Source organism: Bos grunniens, chromosome 8, assembly GCF_055505025.1.
Source record: "Bos grunniens cultivar Pamir isolate PY7600 chromosome 8, Bosgru_T2T1.0, whole genome shotgun sequence".
Taxonomy (NCBI): domain Eukaryota; kingdom Metazoa; phylum Chordata; class Mammalia; order Artiodactyla; family Bovidae; genus Bos; species Bos grunniens.
Window position 1 is genome coordinate 20,775,383 of NC_141172.1, and position 17,804 is coordinate 20,793,186.

At 41.5% G+C, this 17,804-nt stretch overlaps 1 protein-coding gene and 1 long non-coding RNA gene across 5 annotated transcripts in view; both read right to left on the reverse strand.

The window, feature by feature from the left end:
- Positions 1 to 1,579, reverse strand: part of MTAP (methylthioadenosine phosphorylase) — a 46,456-nt gene extending 44,877 nt beyond the window's left edge. The window contains exon 1 of the mRNA XM_086414273.1: positions 1,460 to 1,579. Within this exon, the coding sequence (XP_086270399.1) occupies positions 1,460 to 1,492 (33 nt within the window). The 5' untranslated portion in view covers positions 1,493 to 1,579. The remainder of the gene's footprint in view (positions 1 to 1,459) is intronic.
- A 69-nt stretch (positions 1,580 to 1,648) lies between these two features.
- Positions 1,649 to 17,406, reverse strand: LOC147366735 (uncharacterized). Of its 4 annotated transcripts, none has more exons than XR_015169057.1 (5): positions 17,289 to 17,406; positions 8,250 to 8,370; positions 5,492 to 5,536; positions 4,722 to 4,851; positions 1,649 to 2,100 (listed from the first exon to the last, which is right to left on the reverse strand). It is a non-coding gene; the product is annotated as an uncharacterized LOC147366735 (long non-coding RNA). The 4 variants fall into 4 exon arrangements; XR_015169056.1 differs by having other exon boundaries at positions 1,649 to 2,151; XR_015169058.1 differs by lacking the exon at positions 1,649 to 2,100 and adding an exon at positions 3,338 to 4,372.
- Between the last annotated feature and the right edge of the window lie 398 nt (positions 17,407 to 17,804).

Here is a 17,804-nt window from a genome sequence, read left to right on the forward strand (position 1 = left end):
GTTTCAGCCATGTGCTAAAAGACAATACAATTCTAATGTCCCAGCAAACCCTACAGTAAGGTTCCCATTTTACTGAAATGAAGAAGAGCTTCATAAAAATTCTGCTTTGTTCTCGATGCCTGATAAGGAAGAGGCAGTCTACAAATACTTGTTTAATGCAAGATTCTTTTCAAAATGGAAAAAGGAATTTAGTATCTTAAGTGTGACTGCAACTCTGTCCACCCCACCCCCTTTTCATCTAGTGTCTCTGATAGCTGCAAGGGCTACTAAGGTAATCACTCTGGCTGAGTACACACTGACCACTGATTTGCTTTCTCCAGGGGAACTGAAAACTGATTCCACAAAACATGGAATCATGGACCTTCCTATCTCATCAGCCAAGAATGTCTAAAGCCAGACAAGTTAACTGACCTCTTAACTGGTTAGGCCTGAAAGCAATGTTAACTTTGATCATTAATTTACTTCTGTGGACTGTAATTCTACATTCTCCCCCCACCCCCGGCAACCGGGACCAACAGGAAGAAGTGCTTAAAAGCCCCTGGGAAACTCGTTGCAAACCTCGAAACTAGGGCCTTCCTCTGGTCAAAGCTCCCACAGCACAATGATCCCTTATGTGGAGACTCCTGAGGACCGAGGGCACAAGGAAACTGATCTCCACCTTTCAAGGTTCCCCACAAAGCAGTTTGGGCTTCCCTGGTGGCTCAATGGTGTAAGAATTCGCTGCCAAGGGGGAGTCGGGGGTTTTATCCCTGGGTCGGGAAGATCCCATGGAGAAGGAAATGGCAACCCACTCCAGTATTCTTGCCTGGGAAATCCCACGGATAGAAGAGCCTGGTGGGCTATGGTGGTCCATGCGGTCCCAAAGAGTCCCACACGACTTAGCGACTAAACAACAGCAAAGCAGGTTAAAGCCAGAGGCCTCCAAACAGGGAGCGGCCCAGTACTGCTATACTCCATTTCCGTGTTGTAAAAACTCTCAAGAGTCCCCAAAGCGGAGAAGGCCTACGTTTATAACACAAAAAGCCGGAAGCTTGCAAAAGAGCAAGTATGCAGTTTTCTCACGTGGGCCGCGGGCAGAGGGCCAAGTCAGAGCGGAAGCGTTTAAGTCGGGCAGGGCTCAGGGCTCGAGGAGACCCTCAGGGGTTGTAGGTGCCCACCCACGTGGTACACGCAGCCCCAGCCTGACCCATCTGCTCAGAAAGGTACTTGCAGTACCGATTCGCGGCCCCTCTCCGAAGGGCGTGCCTTCGCCCTGCGTGAGCAGCTGAGACCAAAGGCAGGGCAATGGCAATGGTTTCCTGTCCCTCGCTCGCCGCTCCGGGCTAAAGAGCCGCAGACCCTCCCCGCCGCGGCGGGGGCGCCCCGGCTAGGCGCACGGCCCAGAGGCGCTGTCCCTCCGGACGGGAGAGACAGCGTACAGGTCAGGGAGGATCGCAGCAGCCAGGACGACTAATCTCACCTTCACGGCAGCGGGAGTGGCACCTGAGGACATGTCTGGCGAGGAAGGAGCGGAGGCCACGCTCTGAATGCAGGCGGGGAACAGAGCAGCTGCGCGGGTGCTGGCGCGCGGCGCGGGACTGAGCAGGGAGGTCCCGGGGTCGACGGTGGCTCCTCCTCTTCCTCCCGGGGACAGCTGGATTGGCTGCTGGCGTGGGCTCTCCCCCGCCTCTCCTCTCAATTCCAGATGCCCGCCTCCCGCCTCTTTTGCGACCTTTTCGGTTCTCTGTTGATTTCTCCGCACCCCGCCTTACCCTGAGGTGTAGCTAACGGGTTCATGATAGTGATAATAATGGGGACCGTTGATTGACAGCTTATGCTGTTCCAGACTTTGTACTTTGCACTCTCATCGGCTCCGTTAACTTTCACAAGAACCCGACAAGGAAGAGCAGCGCTTCTGGCGCCGTCTCGTATCCATGGCAAGCTCGGCCTCATCTGTAGAGCCAGGCCCATCTTGTTCCAAAAGTTCTCGGGGTCGGGGGAGGGAGAATCGTGGCGATGAGGGGACAGACTCTTCGCTGAGGCTGCCTCCAGCTGCGAATGCGGGGCGGGGTGCGGTTGACTCGTCTCATCCCCGCGACTCAACTGGGGGTTTGCTCCTTTCTGTTAAGTCGTTGGAGACAGAGCAGAGGTGGGGTTGGCTGGCCCAGGACTCTGGGATGACAGAAAAAACAGTAACGTGCTGTTGGATAATGATAACCTTTCTGACCTACAAACTCAGGCTATGGGGCAGGTTTTCCAGGGGATAAAACATTCCTTAACTTCCAGCCTGGGTCCACAGGGCCAGGGCCAACTTCAACCCTAACTACCCCAATCAAAGTCCAATTCAACTAGATTCAGAATCCGGATTTCTGTCTTCATCACTCAACACTAGTTGGGCATCCCCTACCCCCACCCGCCCTTTCACTTTGCACCAGCCCTTCATTGGGATAATCCAATTTAAACTCTCTGGATGGATTGAATTCTCTTCAACAAAATGCTGGGTGACAGTGATATTCTGATAGACAGAAATGTTGCAAAGATTTTACTCTGGGGGTGTGAGAATGGCTGTGGAGGGGTGAACTTCCTTTTTTCCCTACAGCAGTAAAACACTGAAACCCCACACAAGTATAATTTCATTCAGACATCACTGGGTGCTTCCCATATCCTGTTTACTTAAAACAGTAAAAATTTTCACTCATTATTTGCTCAAGATTTAAATTTTCTTGCAGTGTAAAGTTTTCTTCTGTTTCTTTTACATTATAAAATGAAATGGCAAAGTGAAAGACTGGAGTGCTCCTTTGAAAGGGCAGGAGGCTGGGAGTTCCTCCTGAATGTGGTTTCCTAGGAGCTTGTCTGCTGATTGTCCTGTTGATAGCTCACTACTCAGAGGGGAACCATTGCAGGGACACAGAGACCTTGGGTTATATGGTGCCTCACAGTTAGGGAATCTTGACCAACTTAGGTGCTCTGATGTAAGATAACTACCACCAGAGTTTGAACCCTTATCAATAAGAAACAATAAAACACAGTTACAGCCCTTAGGTAAGAGGTCTGCAAGCCTTGCCTACAAAGAGGCAAAAAGTAAGGAGTGTGTGAAGTTAAAAAACACAGACAATATCTAACTGAATAAGCCTGGCTGTATTCCAGTACAACCTTATGGACACTTAAATTTGAATTTCATATACTTTTCACCTGTGACAAAATATTCTGTAGATATTTTCAGTTCAGTTCAGTTCAGTCGCTCAGTTGTGTCCGACTCTTTGCGACCCCATGAATTATTTACCCAGTCACTTAAGATTGTAAAAATTATCCTTAGTTTGAAGCTATGCAAAAACAGATGGAAAGCTGGGTCAGCGGTGGAGAACCTGTCCTGTTGCTGATAGCCCACTACTCATAGGGGAAAAACATAGATAATATCTAATTGAGTGAACTTCTCTCCTCCCAGAAGCAGATGACCTTTGGGCTGACTTGTCAGACAATGCTTTGATAGGCAGGCAATAATCTTTTTGGCTTATTTCCAAGTTTGGATAATTTTTTTTCTTAACAAGGCCCAGAATCAAGGTAGGCCAAAATTTCTGATTGTCAATGGTCTCTCCCTTTATGATTGGTATAGAGAATCTGGAACAAGATAAGGTGTCTATAACCTTTTTGGCCCTGCTGTTCTTGCCCTGTAAATTCCCTCTGTTTATTTGTACCTTATCGTTCTGAAGACAATTCTAAAAAAGTACCCAGGCCACCTTACAACAGTTATGATTAAGGTACTATGTAGATATTTCAGTGGTTTAGTTGCTAAGTAGTATCTGACTGTTTTGTGACCACATGGACTGTAGCCCACCAGGCTTCTCTGTCCATAGGATTTCCCAGGCAAGATACTGGAGAGTGTTGCCATTTCTTCCTCCAGGAGGTTTTCCCTACTCAGGGATTGAGTCTGAGTCTCCTGAATTGCAGGCAGATTCTTTTACTGCTGAGCCACTAGGGAAGCCCCAGAAATCCCATATTTAATAAAAATGGAGTGTCCAGCAATAACATGTAATTTGTATCTTTGATTGAGGGAGGTATCACATGATTTGAAGTGAGATAATAAGGGTCAGTTTTGACCAGCTATTTTGAACCTGATGTGCTCAAGATAGTTGGAGATTCCCTTATTAATTGTCTTATTTCATCCAATCAATTTCTACTTCTTTAGTTTTTTCCGTTACTTATTTCTACCATGAGTTCATTTCGCCCTAAAATGCCTAGAAATAGCTTCCATTCAAGTCATCTTGTCTCTTCTTCCATGTTCACTTCAAATTGTGTCTTTCCTTTCATTTCTGGAGATCCCACCAAAGGTGAACTGTTACGTATTATTTGGATTTGTTGAAGGAAAATCTTGACCACTCTCCCTAGAGCAGTGCTGCACAGTAGGAATATATTCAGGTTAATAGAATAGCTATTCATCCCGGAATTCCAAAATCTTCACATCCTCTGAGGTAGTTATTATTGCTTCTATTGTAAGAAAAGGAATATCAAGATGAATTCCTAAAGCCTATTCACCTCCCCTGGTGAAGCAAAGAGTATTCAATGTTGTCATAAAGAGACATGGAACAGACTTAGAGAATGAACTTATGGTTACCAGTATGGAAGGGTAGGGGAGACTGAGAGTTTGGGATTGACATGTGCACTCTACTGTATTTTAAATACATAACTAAAAAGGACTTACTTTAAAAATAAATACATTTTAAACAAGATAAAAATGACATTACAGCAAATTAGTCCGGACGGCGGCCAATCGTGTCGCTCGCCGAGGGTCCGGGCCCGGGGGATCCGGGACGCTTGCTTGAGAGCAGGCTCTTGTCTCTGCTGCCCCGGGCTTTTGCAAGTGCCACGGCTGGCCTGTAAGTTAAAAAAAAAAAAAAAAAATGACATTACATGAAAATGCTTCAAAATAAAAATATGTGCCATAGAGTATCTATGTAACTAAATCATTCTCTGTATCTTCTTCTTATTGTGAAACATAGGCATCACGAATTCTCCAAAAAAAAAAAAAAAGAAGAAAAGAAAAGAGAAAGAGACACGGGCATTTCTGTGCTCTGGAAGAAAAAGGACCAGAATGTTTTAAGTGCTCAACTATATTTTAACATACAGTTGTGATGTAATATGCTCTGTTCAGTAAGTCAGTATCTGAACTATGACAGATGTTACATGCTGAATGTTTGTGTCCTTCCAATATTCGTATGTTGAAATCCTAACCCCTCCCCATGTGATGGTATTAAGAGGTGAGACCTTTGGGAGATGAGTAGGTCATGGAGAGGAGTATCTCATGAATGGAATTCATTCTCTTATAAAAGAGACCCCAGAGAGCTTCCTTACCTTTTCTGCCCCGTAAGAGAACAATCACCTATGAACTAGGAAGCAGATCCTTACTAGACGCCAAATCTGTCAGAACTTTGACCTTAGACTTGCCAGCCTCCCGAACTGTGAAATATGCTTGCTGTTTGAGCCCCCCAATATGTGGTATTTTTGTAATAGCAACCTGTGGTATCTTCTTTTCATTCTGCTTTTAAAACATGAGGCACACCTGTGGGCAATGGAGAAAAATTAAAATATAGGAAATAACTTATGTTTCCTTATTTCCCTGCTAAATCCATGTGCTGTCTGGAAATAATATCTTAAAAGTAAGTTGAGAATGGGGTCATGTTTTTCTTCTGCAAATCTTTATGAACAACAATAAGAACAGCTAATATTTCTTGAAAACTACAAATTCTTCATTTAACCCTTACAAACACCTTGGATGCTGTTATAATCCCCATTGTAGAGCTGAGGAGACCGAGAAAAGCTGACTCACCTTCAGCCCTCTTTTTCTGCTTATTTACCTTTTTCAAAAGCTTCCTTGTCTATTTGGGCCTTCAGTCTTCTCTCTCCCACCCCCACCTGCCATCTAAAAGTCCATCAAATCTATCACTGTTGATAAATTTTAAATGTCCAGTGGCAGTTTTTAATGTCACCTTTCCTAGGGATCTGGGAATTTTACAGAGATTAAAACAAACTAAGATAATAAAATTCTAGGTGGAATGTGATGTTAGAGAAGGCACAAGGGTATGGTGTTATTATGCCAATTATCACATAAGGCTCAGTACATTTAAGAAGTTTTCTCAAATTTATATAACTAGGTAATTGGGATTCAGTCCTCAATCTAACTGCAAAGTCTAAATTCTTAACGACTGTATTATCCTTCCCACCATGTGCTGGACCTTAAGCTAAGAGCTGAAAAGAGAAAGATGTATAACTTTATCCCCTCTCAGCCCTTAACGAACTGCCATCTGGTGAAAGGAGTCAGAAAGAGAAGTCAGATATTCTAATACATTGTGGTGAGGGTGAGGGTAGAGATTGCCACTAGATACTATGAAAGGACAGAGCAGAGCACATTTCCTGGTCTTCCTGGAGAAAGTTAAAACATCAGACAGAAAACTTGTTCCAAAAGGAACATACTTGTGTTAAACTCATCTAGCTCCTTACTAAGAAGTTTTATGCTTGTAATGGATTAAAGAGGGTGCAGCAAGTTGTTATGACTGGATTTCTTCATGTTCACGGTGCCTACCCACACTCTGCTTTTCCCTCTCCCACTCCTTACCTGTCCTCCCCTTCCATTCTCTCTTTCTCATCCTCATATTATTACTAAGCCCAGGCATCACAGATTTTGTACAACTGATTTGATGAGTTCTCAGTTCAGTTTCGGAGAAGGCAATGGCACCCCCCTCCAGTACTCTTGCCTGGAAAATCCCATGGACGGAGGAGCCTGGTGGGCTGCAGTCCATGCTAAGGGTCGGACACAACTGAACGACTTCACTTTCACTTTTCACTTTCATGCATTGGAGAAGGAAATGGCAACCCACTCCAGTGTTCTTGCCTGGAGAATCCCAGTGACGGGGGAGCCTGGTGGGCTGCCGTCTATGGGGTCGCACAGTGTCAGACACGACTGAAGTGACTTAGCAGCAGCAGTTCAGTTTAGTTCAGTTGTTCAGTCGTGTCCGACTCTGTGCGACCCCATGACCGCAGCACACCAGGCCTCCCTGTCCATCACCAACTCCCGGAGTTTCCTCAAACTCATGTCCATTGAGTCGGTGAAGCCATCCAACCATCTCATCCTCTGTAGTCCCCTTCTCCTCCTGCCTTCAATCTTTGATGGGTTCTAGGGACGTGTAAAAACAGATTTCATGTAATTTTGCCTTGAAATTCTTCTTTGTTCTCTCCTTGTCACATTGGTCAGTTTTGTGTCTCAGTCACCTGCAGACAGCATGGCTTGTAGGTGCATAGGATGGCTTACGTTCTTTAATTTAATGAAAAACTGAGTGAACGGCTATGTGAGTGAATGAATAGAGGAACGAATGCGTTAATTATGTTTGGTTTCAGCGAGAATTAAAAGTTCAGAAACGCTAAGGAATTTGAACAGCAGGGGGCAGCAAACGTTAGCTATTTTGTTGTTGCTTTTAACCCTGCAAGTCAACATTGTCTAACGCTTGAGTCATATTAGCTTCATATGAGAAAGAGAGTGTGATAATTTAAAGGTTAAACAACTGTCCTCAGCTTCCATTGCTTGTATAGAACAAGGAGCCTTTTTTTTTTTTTTTTTTTTTCAGAGTTCTTTCCTCAAAAATCTCAAAACTGTTCATATGGAGTTATATGTATCAGTGGCCAGCAGATGGCAGCACTTTTCATGGGTCAGGAATATAGAACACTATTTTGGGGGGGAAAGTATACAGAGGGTATGAAAACTTTATTTTAAAAATTACCGAAGTAAAAATACTAACTAGAGGATTAGACTTTCTATGTCACAAATATCTAGATTAAAGGAAGGTAGAATTTTAACCATGAGTACATTGTTCATTTTGAAGCAAGGTGATAACAAAAATGTTTTAAAATGTCAAGTTTGAGCCTTACAAAAGGTGAGCTGTAATTGATGGCAATCATTTGGATTTTCCTGCGTACTTCAACAATGTTCCCTTATCAGATTTTTCAATGATCATTTCACAGATGTTAGCCAAGAAAAAGACACTTGCACACAGACACAATGCTTTTAGATTACTGATTAATAGCACTAAATGACTCCCTAAGTTGTCCTTGGCTACATTATTTGAGTGTCAACAGAGTACCTCAAAGTCTCTTACATATTATCAGGTCTTCACCTTTTCTAAACATTTAACTGCTTTAGTTGGACATTTATAATCAGATTAAAAACAGTAACAACATCTATAGTTTGAGTACTTGAGCTGCAAAGGAAAATGCAGACCTACCTGTTTTTGAGACTGACAGCACTTACCCTGAAACTCACACAGGCCTGCGAAACTTCCATCTGGGTAAAAGAGCAGAGGCCAATCTAGCACTTAGTTTCTTTTTAGATTTTCCATTCCTTAGCTGTGCAGAAAAATAATAACTGCTTGAATGGGAATACAAAGCATTTCATTGCGTTTCTGTATATAATGAAAAGTCCCTTTCTTTGGCTCTTTGATTTCCCACATGAAACTCAAACTTGGATTTTACTGTAATAACAAAGAGCACTAGAAAAAACAGAAGGGCATATTTGCTTAAATTGCTATTTGCACCAAATGAAACTCCCTAATGGGGTTATCACTAGGTCAAGCTGCACTCTGTTTTTCACCAAGGCTGAATCAAGGGCAGATGAATTCAGAAACCTGGGTAGGTTTAGATTCTTTAAACATTATTTTAGTGAAGTTTTGCCTTCTTGACAAAATAGTCTTTCAGCTTTTCTATTTGATTAGCAACTGAAAGATACATTAGAAAAGCATTAGAAGTACTAAAGAGTGATCCTGTATTAGAAAATGACCGTTAGATACAATTTTATTTCCAAAGAATAATGCTGCTCCATGTAGTCTAACGTGGTCTAACATCTAGACCATGCTTCTAGATTAGTGTCTAGAAGTGTCTAGATTAGTGTCCAATTCCAGACTATTCGGTGTTGAATCTTCTTGCACTCTGTGCTTCAGTTTCCTCATCTGTCAAATGAGGAGGATATTACTAGTCTGCTGTGAAAGTTCAGGTTAATACTTGCAAGGCATCAGGAACATGGTTAAATACTGTGTGTGCTAGTGATGATGATGAGGTACCAGGCCCTGCATTGACAGAGAAATTGATAAAATACTGCTCCTGTCTTTGGGGAGTTTGGAGTCTCTTAGGAGGAGTCAGATAAATAAAAAAGAGCAATACATTACAGATGTAAGGGAGAAGATACATGGAGTTTGGACAGAAGGGTACAAGGGACAGTGTGGTGAATATGGTCTGAGTCAGGGTCAAAGGGTGTCTTGAGGAAAGGCCCTTGAGCTGAATCATGAAATATGACTTATGTGTTCACAGGCAAGAAGGGGCTGGTGAACATGGGACTGAAGGCAGGGCATTTACAGAGCTGCCTTTCTCAGAACGTGACCTGAGCACAGGGTATGCGCTTAAGGGGTGAGTGAGAGGTGATGCCCTACAGGCAGCAGACGTCAGAGTCCAGCCTTGCAAAGAGGGCCGTGTGGCCTGAATTTGAAATTAGATTGATTTTGTTTGGCTCATTCAGTATTTTCCTTAAATCAGGGACATTTAAAATTTAGCATGTTTTACATGGGAAAATAGGGACTCCCGGCTTTCCAGAAAATCTAGAGGATCTGGCAATACTGCTGAAGTTCCAGTACAGCGACATGGGTGACATGTGCACCGCCCAGTTTGCGCCGGGTCTCTCCTGCTTCAGCACGGTCATCAACCTCCTGTCCATCAGCAGTTGCGTCTTTGATCTCTATGTTATATACACTAAGAAGTTCTGACTCTTCTGGAGGGTGTGCAGAGCATTACAGTGTTTTAAGTAGGAGATTCTGTGTGATCTAATTGCATTTTCATGTGGAGGATAAAGCAAACGTTTTATCAGGAGAAGTGACTAGATACACAACAGGGCAACGGAATATCATTGGCTTTTACTATATGATTTTATTAGTAAATCAATTCCATTCTTTGAAAAGCATGACTTTTAATCTTGTTATGGAGGAGTGATCAATCTTCCAGTCACCTCTGTGTTATTTTAATTTTTAAAGGTAGGCCAAAGTCCAGGATTTTAAGAGGAGAACTCAATCTAGTTTGACAGCTCCTTTAAGGATCAATAGATGGCCCCCTCAGAATTGATAGTGAGATAAAATCATATCTTAGGACATCTGGAAAGGGCTAAAGGGAATGCATACATTTCAGCAGGGGAGGTGGATGGTACAAAACAACAGTTATGGAGAAGCAGCAAAGTATTTCTAGCAGAGGGGTTTTGCTATCTAAAAGGTACTCTTACTATACAACTTCTCATCTTCAAATAATCCATGATTTTCTGGGGGAAAGGCACCTGAGTTAAATTGAGGTGATCAGATCAGATCAGATCAGTCACTCAGTCGTGTCTGACTCTTTGCGACCCCATGAATCACAGCACGCCAGGCCTCCCTGTCCATCACCAACTCCCGGAGTTCACTGAGACTCACGTCCATTGAGTCAGTGATGCCATCCAGCCATCTCATCCTCTGTCATCCCCTTCTCCTCTCCATTGAGTCAGACCGATGTGATAGACATGAGTTTGAGTAGGCTCCAAAAGTTGGTGATGGACAGGGAGGCCTGGCATGCTGCAGTCCATGGGGTGGCAAAGAGTCGGAAACGACTGAGGGACCGAAGTGAACTGAACTGATGAGTCCCCTATGAGAAGCAATCTCAGACTCATTCTGTTTACAGGTTCCCCCCTTTCTTTCATTGCGAGATGCCCCTGGGATAGTCTTTGAAATCTAACTGGACTGAAGATTGGTGAACATATCTAGGTCCAAGGATACCGTCTTCCTTTTCAGGCCCTAATCGGCAGTCACACTGATTGCTGCCTAACAGGCCCAGTCTGTGGCAGACTGAATTTATGATTCTGTATGTTCTGGAGGCAGGAGGTGAAGAAGTAGGGTGAGCCTTCCAAAGTTGAAAAGAGTAGGGAGGTGAGGGGGCCATAAATGTTGGTTAGCTGAGAGTACTGGGTGTTGTAACACAAATCTCTTTAAGTATCCGTGGCTTAAATCAATAAGAAATGAAGTCATTTATTTCAAAGTGATCTGAGAGGGAGATCATTAAGAAAGTAGAGCTTTCTGGTCATTAAGAAAGTAGAGCTTACACGTGTCCACCCCTGACACAACATGAACTTCGGATCCAGGCCTCTGGAGACCACCTAGAATTCCTTATTCCTTAGAGATCACAGCCTAGCAACCTATCTGCTGCCAGCAAGTGACTGAATGCCTGCCAGCACCAATCACAGCTCTGTAAAGATAACCTGTGTAATTTCTCTTTGTTGCCTTTTAAGCTCCCATTGTTTTCTTCCCTCCACCAGAGCACATTGGAGTTGCCATTCAAATTGGTGCCTCCTATAATGCCATTTTTAGGATTGTAAAGAAACACTTTTTCTTATTTGTAGATAAAAATAAAGAACATTTGAAAAGAATATTGATTCTTAGGAGTGAGCTAGAGAACAGGGCTAGTTTGGAGTGACGAATCAGTATTCCGGGTCTGCTGAAAATGCTTCCACAATCCCGTAGTCTCGTGCTATGCCAGAGACGCCAGCGGACTGTTCCTCTAAAATGAATCTAAACTGCACGTGTGTGCTGGAGGATACTCAGATTACCTTTGTTTTTGAGGGAAAGCAAAAGAAGATTGCTATGATATTGGGCAAAAATGCTCAAGGCGAGGTTTCCTACAGGCTTTTTATTTTTGAAAGAGGGAAAAGAAATCCAATTGTTTTAATATAATCTTAAAAAATTTTATTGAAGTATAGTTGATTTACAATGTTGTATTAATTTCTGTACAGCAAAGTGACTCAGTGATACATATATATATATATATATATTGTTTTTTGCATTCTTTTCCACTATGATTTGTCACAGGACATTGAATATAGTCCCTGGTGCCATACAGTAGGACCTTGCTGTTTATCCATCCTATATGTAATAGGAACTCGCATTCCTTCCCTCTCCTACCCTCCTCCACCACTGGCAACAAGTCTCTCTATCTGTGAGTCTGTTTCTGTTCCGTAGATATGTTGATTTGTACCATATTTTAGATTCCACGTATAAGTGATATCATATGGTATTGTTATCTTTTTTTCTAGCCTGTGCCTTTGCATTTCTTCATTTGCCCCCAGGAAGCATGATTTTCTATGATTTGACTGTATTTTTTCAACAGCTGGATGGTAACAGTACTCACCAGGTGGATGAGCACCTATCAGTGTTACCTTTATCTCAGTATGGAGATAGGGCTGATTGTCCCCTAGAACTGCTAAGTTGCTTCAGTTGTGTCCGACTCTGTGCGACCCCATAGATGGCAGCCCACCAGGCTCGCCTGTCCCTGGGATCCTCCAGGCAAGAACACTGGAGTGGGTTGCCATTTCCTCCTCCAATGCATGAAAGTGAAAAGTGAAAGTGAAGTCTCTCAGTCGTGTCCCACTCTTAGCGACCCCATGGACTGCAGCCTACCAGGCTCCTCTGTCCATGGGATTTTCCAGGCAGGAGTACTGGAGTGGGGTGCCATTGCCTTCTCCCCCCTAGAGCTGACGGTATTAACTCTCCCTGAATCAGTTATAGTGGAGACTGGTTTATTAGGAATGATAGCAGGAATGGAGAAACAAGGAATGCTCCTTGGTTTCCAAGTTCCTTTTAAATAAATAATTCTTAGGAGTTAGAGAAATCCCCATGGCAAAGAATTAAAGAGATCTATTTTCCATACCTTTAGCTTTATCTGAGTAGAATAGTTTGCATAAAAACCCTTCTTTGTTAATCATTTAAGCAACATCTCAACCATAGTATAAAGCAGCTTGAAAAAGAAAATAGTTCATTGTTACGTCATCATGAGGCCAGATTGGCAGGGGTTGAATTCTGACTCTCTGCCTTCTGACCTCATGGTAGCTGAGTGACCATGAGAAAAGTTATTAAACATTAAACCTCTTTGGACTCCCATTTCCTCATCTGTAAAATGGAGATATTAATAATACCTACTTAATTGGGAGGTTTGAAGATTACATTAGATAAAACACGTAGCGTACTTAGAGCAGATCTTAGCCCAAGTAAGTGCTTAGTAAATATTAGCTGCTACTATTATTCATTTTGAAATAGTTATATTAAAAATGTTAGTTCCTTTTAATCTTAATCCAAATTCCACATATTTATTGAGTGTAATCTCAGGGCGTATATAAGTTTAAACTTCTCATTTTTTGTTGATCTACAGAAGTATTTTTTCATGTGGCTAAATAGACTTTGTAAACTTATTTAATTATAATAATTATTAATTATAATTTCTATAATGATAATGAATATAACTCCATGACATTGTTCCACTGTCATATACTACTACAGTCCCTTATGTGGGGTGCATTCCAACATCCTCATTGAATGCCTGAAACCATGGACAGTACTGAACTCTATATATACTATGTTTTTTTTCTCTGCTGCTATTGCTAAGTCGCTTCAGTCATGTCCGACTCTGTGCGACCCCATAGATGGCAGCCCACCAGGCTCCCCCGTCCCTGGGATTCTCCAGGCAAGAACACTGGAGTGGGTTGCCATTTCCTTCTCCAATGCTTGAAAGTGAAAAGTGAAAGTGAAGTCGCTCAGTCGTGTCCGACTCTTAGCGACCCCATGGACTGCAGCCCACCAGGCTCCTCTGTCCATGGGATTTTCCAGGCAAGAGTACTGGAGTGGGGTGCCATTGCCTTCTCCGGTTTTTTCTCTATATATGTATATATTGTATGATCAAGTTTAGTTTATAAACTTGGCACAGTAAGAGATTAACAATACTAATAATAAACTAGAACAATGATAACAATATACTATAATGGATGTTATGTAAATGTAGTCTCTCTCTCTTAAAAATATCTTACAATATAAACTTAATGTCTTTTCCATCCTGTGGTGCATGCCTGCATGCTGAGTCGCATCTGACTCTTTGTGACCCCATGGGCTGCAGCCTGCCAGGCTCCTCTGTCCATGGAATTTCCCAGGCAAGAATACTGGATCAAGTTGCCATTTCCTTCTCCAGAGGATCTTCCTGACCCAGGGTTTAAACCCACATCTATCTCCTAGCGTCTCCTGCATTGGCAGGCAGATTCCTTACCACTGAGTCACCAGCATTTTCTATCCTAACTAAGCATTTATCACACAATGTGACCATAACTTTTGTAATCTGAGGTACAATAGCAAAACCAGCATGAATTTCTTTTTCTTTCTTAAAATTTCACAGAGAGATTAGTTCTGACTTAGATTTTAGCAACCTCTGCATACATTTTTTTTTCTTTCCTTAGTAAATCAAGAACTTTAACCTTTTCACTTACGGTAATCTTCCTACAGCTTCTCTTTGGCATATTCGAATTGCCAGCATCACTACTCCTGTGCTTTGGTGTCATTATTAAGTAAAATAAGGATGACTTAAGCATGAGCACTGCGACAGTGCGATAGTTGATCTGATAACTGAGATGGCTGCTAGGTGAGTAAGAGGCAGGATAGCTGAACAAAGGGATGACCCACACCCTGGATGGGACAGTGAGATGGCCACAACCTTTCTTCTTGCTACTCAGAATGGTGTGCAATTTAAAAACTTATGAATTATTTCTGAAATTTTCCATTTAATACTTTTCAACTATGGTTGACCATAGGTAACTGAAAGTGAAACCATAAATAAGACGGGTTTTTCTGTAGAGCAGTCAGTCTACGGATTTCATATAACTTTCATAGTACTCTAACTATAACTATCCCTTTGTTATAATTTATATGGATTGTTCCTATTATGATTTTACAATTGAAAATATTCAGTGGACATCTTGGAAAAATTTGTATCCACTCTATTGATTTCTTTTTTTAACTGAAGAGCTAGAATTATTAAATATAAAGGTAGGAATGTTAAAACAATAACACTTCAATATAAGTTTTTAAAATGGTTACCCTAAATTACAATATTATAAGTTCTGTGCAAATATTTTATACCACACTTTCACTAGCATATGTATTTTTATTAATCTAGTTTGGCTCATTTGTTAAGTATAAACTAGTATTTTGATTGTCATCTTAAGTTTATTTCCTTTACAATTTATATCTCTTTGTGAAGTTGTCATTCATATCTTTTGATTATTTAACTATTGAGGTTATTTTTCTTATTAACCCTTTTTCCTATTTAATGAAAATATTTTTCCTTTCAATTGTTTTGTGATTTGCATAGTTATGATTTTATAAATTTTGTATATTTGAGTATTTTCCTTTGTATTTTTTTTTGCACTTGGGTTGCATAAATTTAGGATGGTCTTGTTCTATTTTCCTTATTTTTTTCCTCTCATAATAAATCTTTATTTTAATATATAGCATAAAAAAGATTTTTTAAAAATAATATACTAGCAAATCACATATTAGATTACACTTGGTACCTGGATTTTTGAAATATATCATTATAAATGAGGAAGAAATACAACAGGGTTCTACCACAAAAACTGAGATCAGACGGCAGATTTTTTGAGCAGAGATTCTCTCCTCTTTGCTTTTGCTTTGTGTTAGATTGCCCAGAGTCCAAACAACAAATTCCAAAGAAAGGGAAAACCTGTGCCCCAAATAGAACAAAAAGTTTTGAGCTAAAGACTATGTTGAGGTCTCATTTTCTCCTTGGGTTAGCTGATCTAATTTATCTTTTCGTGAAATGAATCTTAAGCTCACACACTGTTCACGCTTCTAAATTAAGGGATGCTAATGTACTTAGTGCAAGCTAGAAATATTGATTTCTTAATGTAATACTTAACCATATATATTGTGGCACCAGTTCCTGGCAGAAACTATTTTAATTTAATTATTTTAACAAGTGAAAAATAAAAGTGCTCTTTGTGGTTAGAAATGTAAGTGTACTTAGCAGTGGGTCCAGCCTGGTAAGATTACAATCTAGAATTGCTAACAAAATATTGTGCCTCACTTGTTTACTTAACTCTAGATGCAATAAAATCTTGTCTTTAGCTTTTTAAGCAGTTCATTTCAGTACATCAAACATTTATTAAGCACTTCCTTTGTAGCCAGCACTGTGCTAGGTGCTGAGGGTAAAAAGTTAATAAAAAAAGATTCTGCTAGGGCAATTTAAAGCCTAGTTGTAAACAGACACATAAATAGATAATACAACAGGACTCATTAAGTTCTGAGATTCAGGCCATTTGACTGCTCATGTCAAAGATTTTAAGGAAAGCTCATAGCTTACACTTGTGGGACTATTCTACAGCTTTTGACACTGCTCTCAGTCCAACTTCAGAGGGTTTGAGATTCACAGATTCCCACTCCACCTACCCAGTTCCTCCACTTGCTTCATCACCACATGCTACCTAAGCAACCTATCCCAAGAAGGAAGTGATCCTTAGAATTAATTTTCCACATTTCCCTGAGAGACCATGGGACTAATCACTACAATTCAAGCCTCTCAGATTAATATAGGGACTCTCATCCATACATTTCTGAATATCCCTTTACCTGACCTACTCTCTCATTCCATCCCAAACTGCAGTCTTTGCCAGGCAGCATTTGGAACTCAGGGCTTGAACCTCTTTTACCTTCACACTCTTTTCTAAATTGTTTTTTCTGAATTCTTGTCTCAGACTATTCTCTGGATACATCACCTTCTAAGACCTGACTCTCCCAGTTTCATCCAGCTTACCTGCTGCCCTTTTAAACGATGGTTGTTTTGCTTCCATGCCCCACATTTCCAGATCAGAGGGAGGAATAGAATAATAGTTATTCTCCTTGTTTCTCATCATTGCTTCTCTTTCAGAAACCCCAGTTCCCTTGAGATTATGTTAGAGTGCTTTCATTTCCTATCTACTCAGTCATTCTGCTTCATGCATGAAAGATTTTAGCAGCTGGCTTACTGTGTTTCCCTTCACCACTACTCCTGAAATTGAGTTCCCTAAAACCAAGTTCCCCTGCCAAGTTTATGATTAACATCTCTATTGGAAACTTTATTCCCTTTCTTGTCTCACCCCTGTTCCCCTCCGGATTGAAGAGTATCAAAGAGAAGTGGGGGTTAAAACCAAGTAGGACCCTATGAAGTTGTCTCAGGTAAAAAAGCCCCCCATGTTCTCCATTTCTTGTTTGTAGAGAAAGGCATTACTCTTCTAGATTTTCCCTGAGGTTGCAAAGAACAGACTCAAGCAGTTACCAATTATGGAAGATGGGGATTGCAGAAAGGAAAAGCAGTCAAGCAAGAAAAGTAACGACAATGGTTCAGATAAAATATTCCTTCTCAAGGAATATACGTAACAATCTGTCACGTACCTTTGAGTTGTTTAACTAAGACCTTCTGGGGGAGGATGCTGATTACATGCTGACCGCAAGCAAGCAGACCCCAGACTGATTAGAACCAGAAGGTGGATGATTACGATTCCTAAATCATCACCCTGTTACCTCACCATTAGCCAATCAGAAGAAGGTCCACAGGCTGTAACACTCACCCCAAGTGATGCCTTTAAAACCCTCCCCTGAAATCCACCAGGGAGTTTGGATCTTCTGAGCATGAACTACCTTGTTTTTGTTGCTTGGCATGCTGTAAATGAGCACTGTACTTTCCTTTATTATAACCAGTGCAGTAGATTAATTAGTCAAGACGGAATTCAAGTATTTGAGGGTTTTTTTTGTTTGTTTTTAACTCTCAGGTTGATCTGAATGAACAGAAACGATTCAGAACCACTTACTTGGGAGATCAATTCTAGTTCTTTGACCTCATCACTCCAATATCTCTTCCTCCCTTCCACCCCCACCCCCGACTGTGTTCACCTACTCCCACAGTCATAG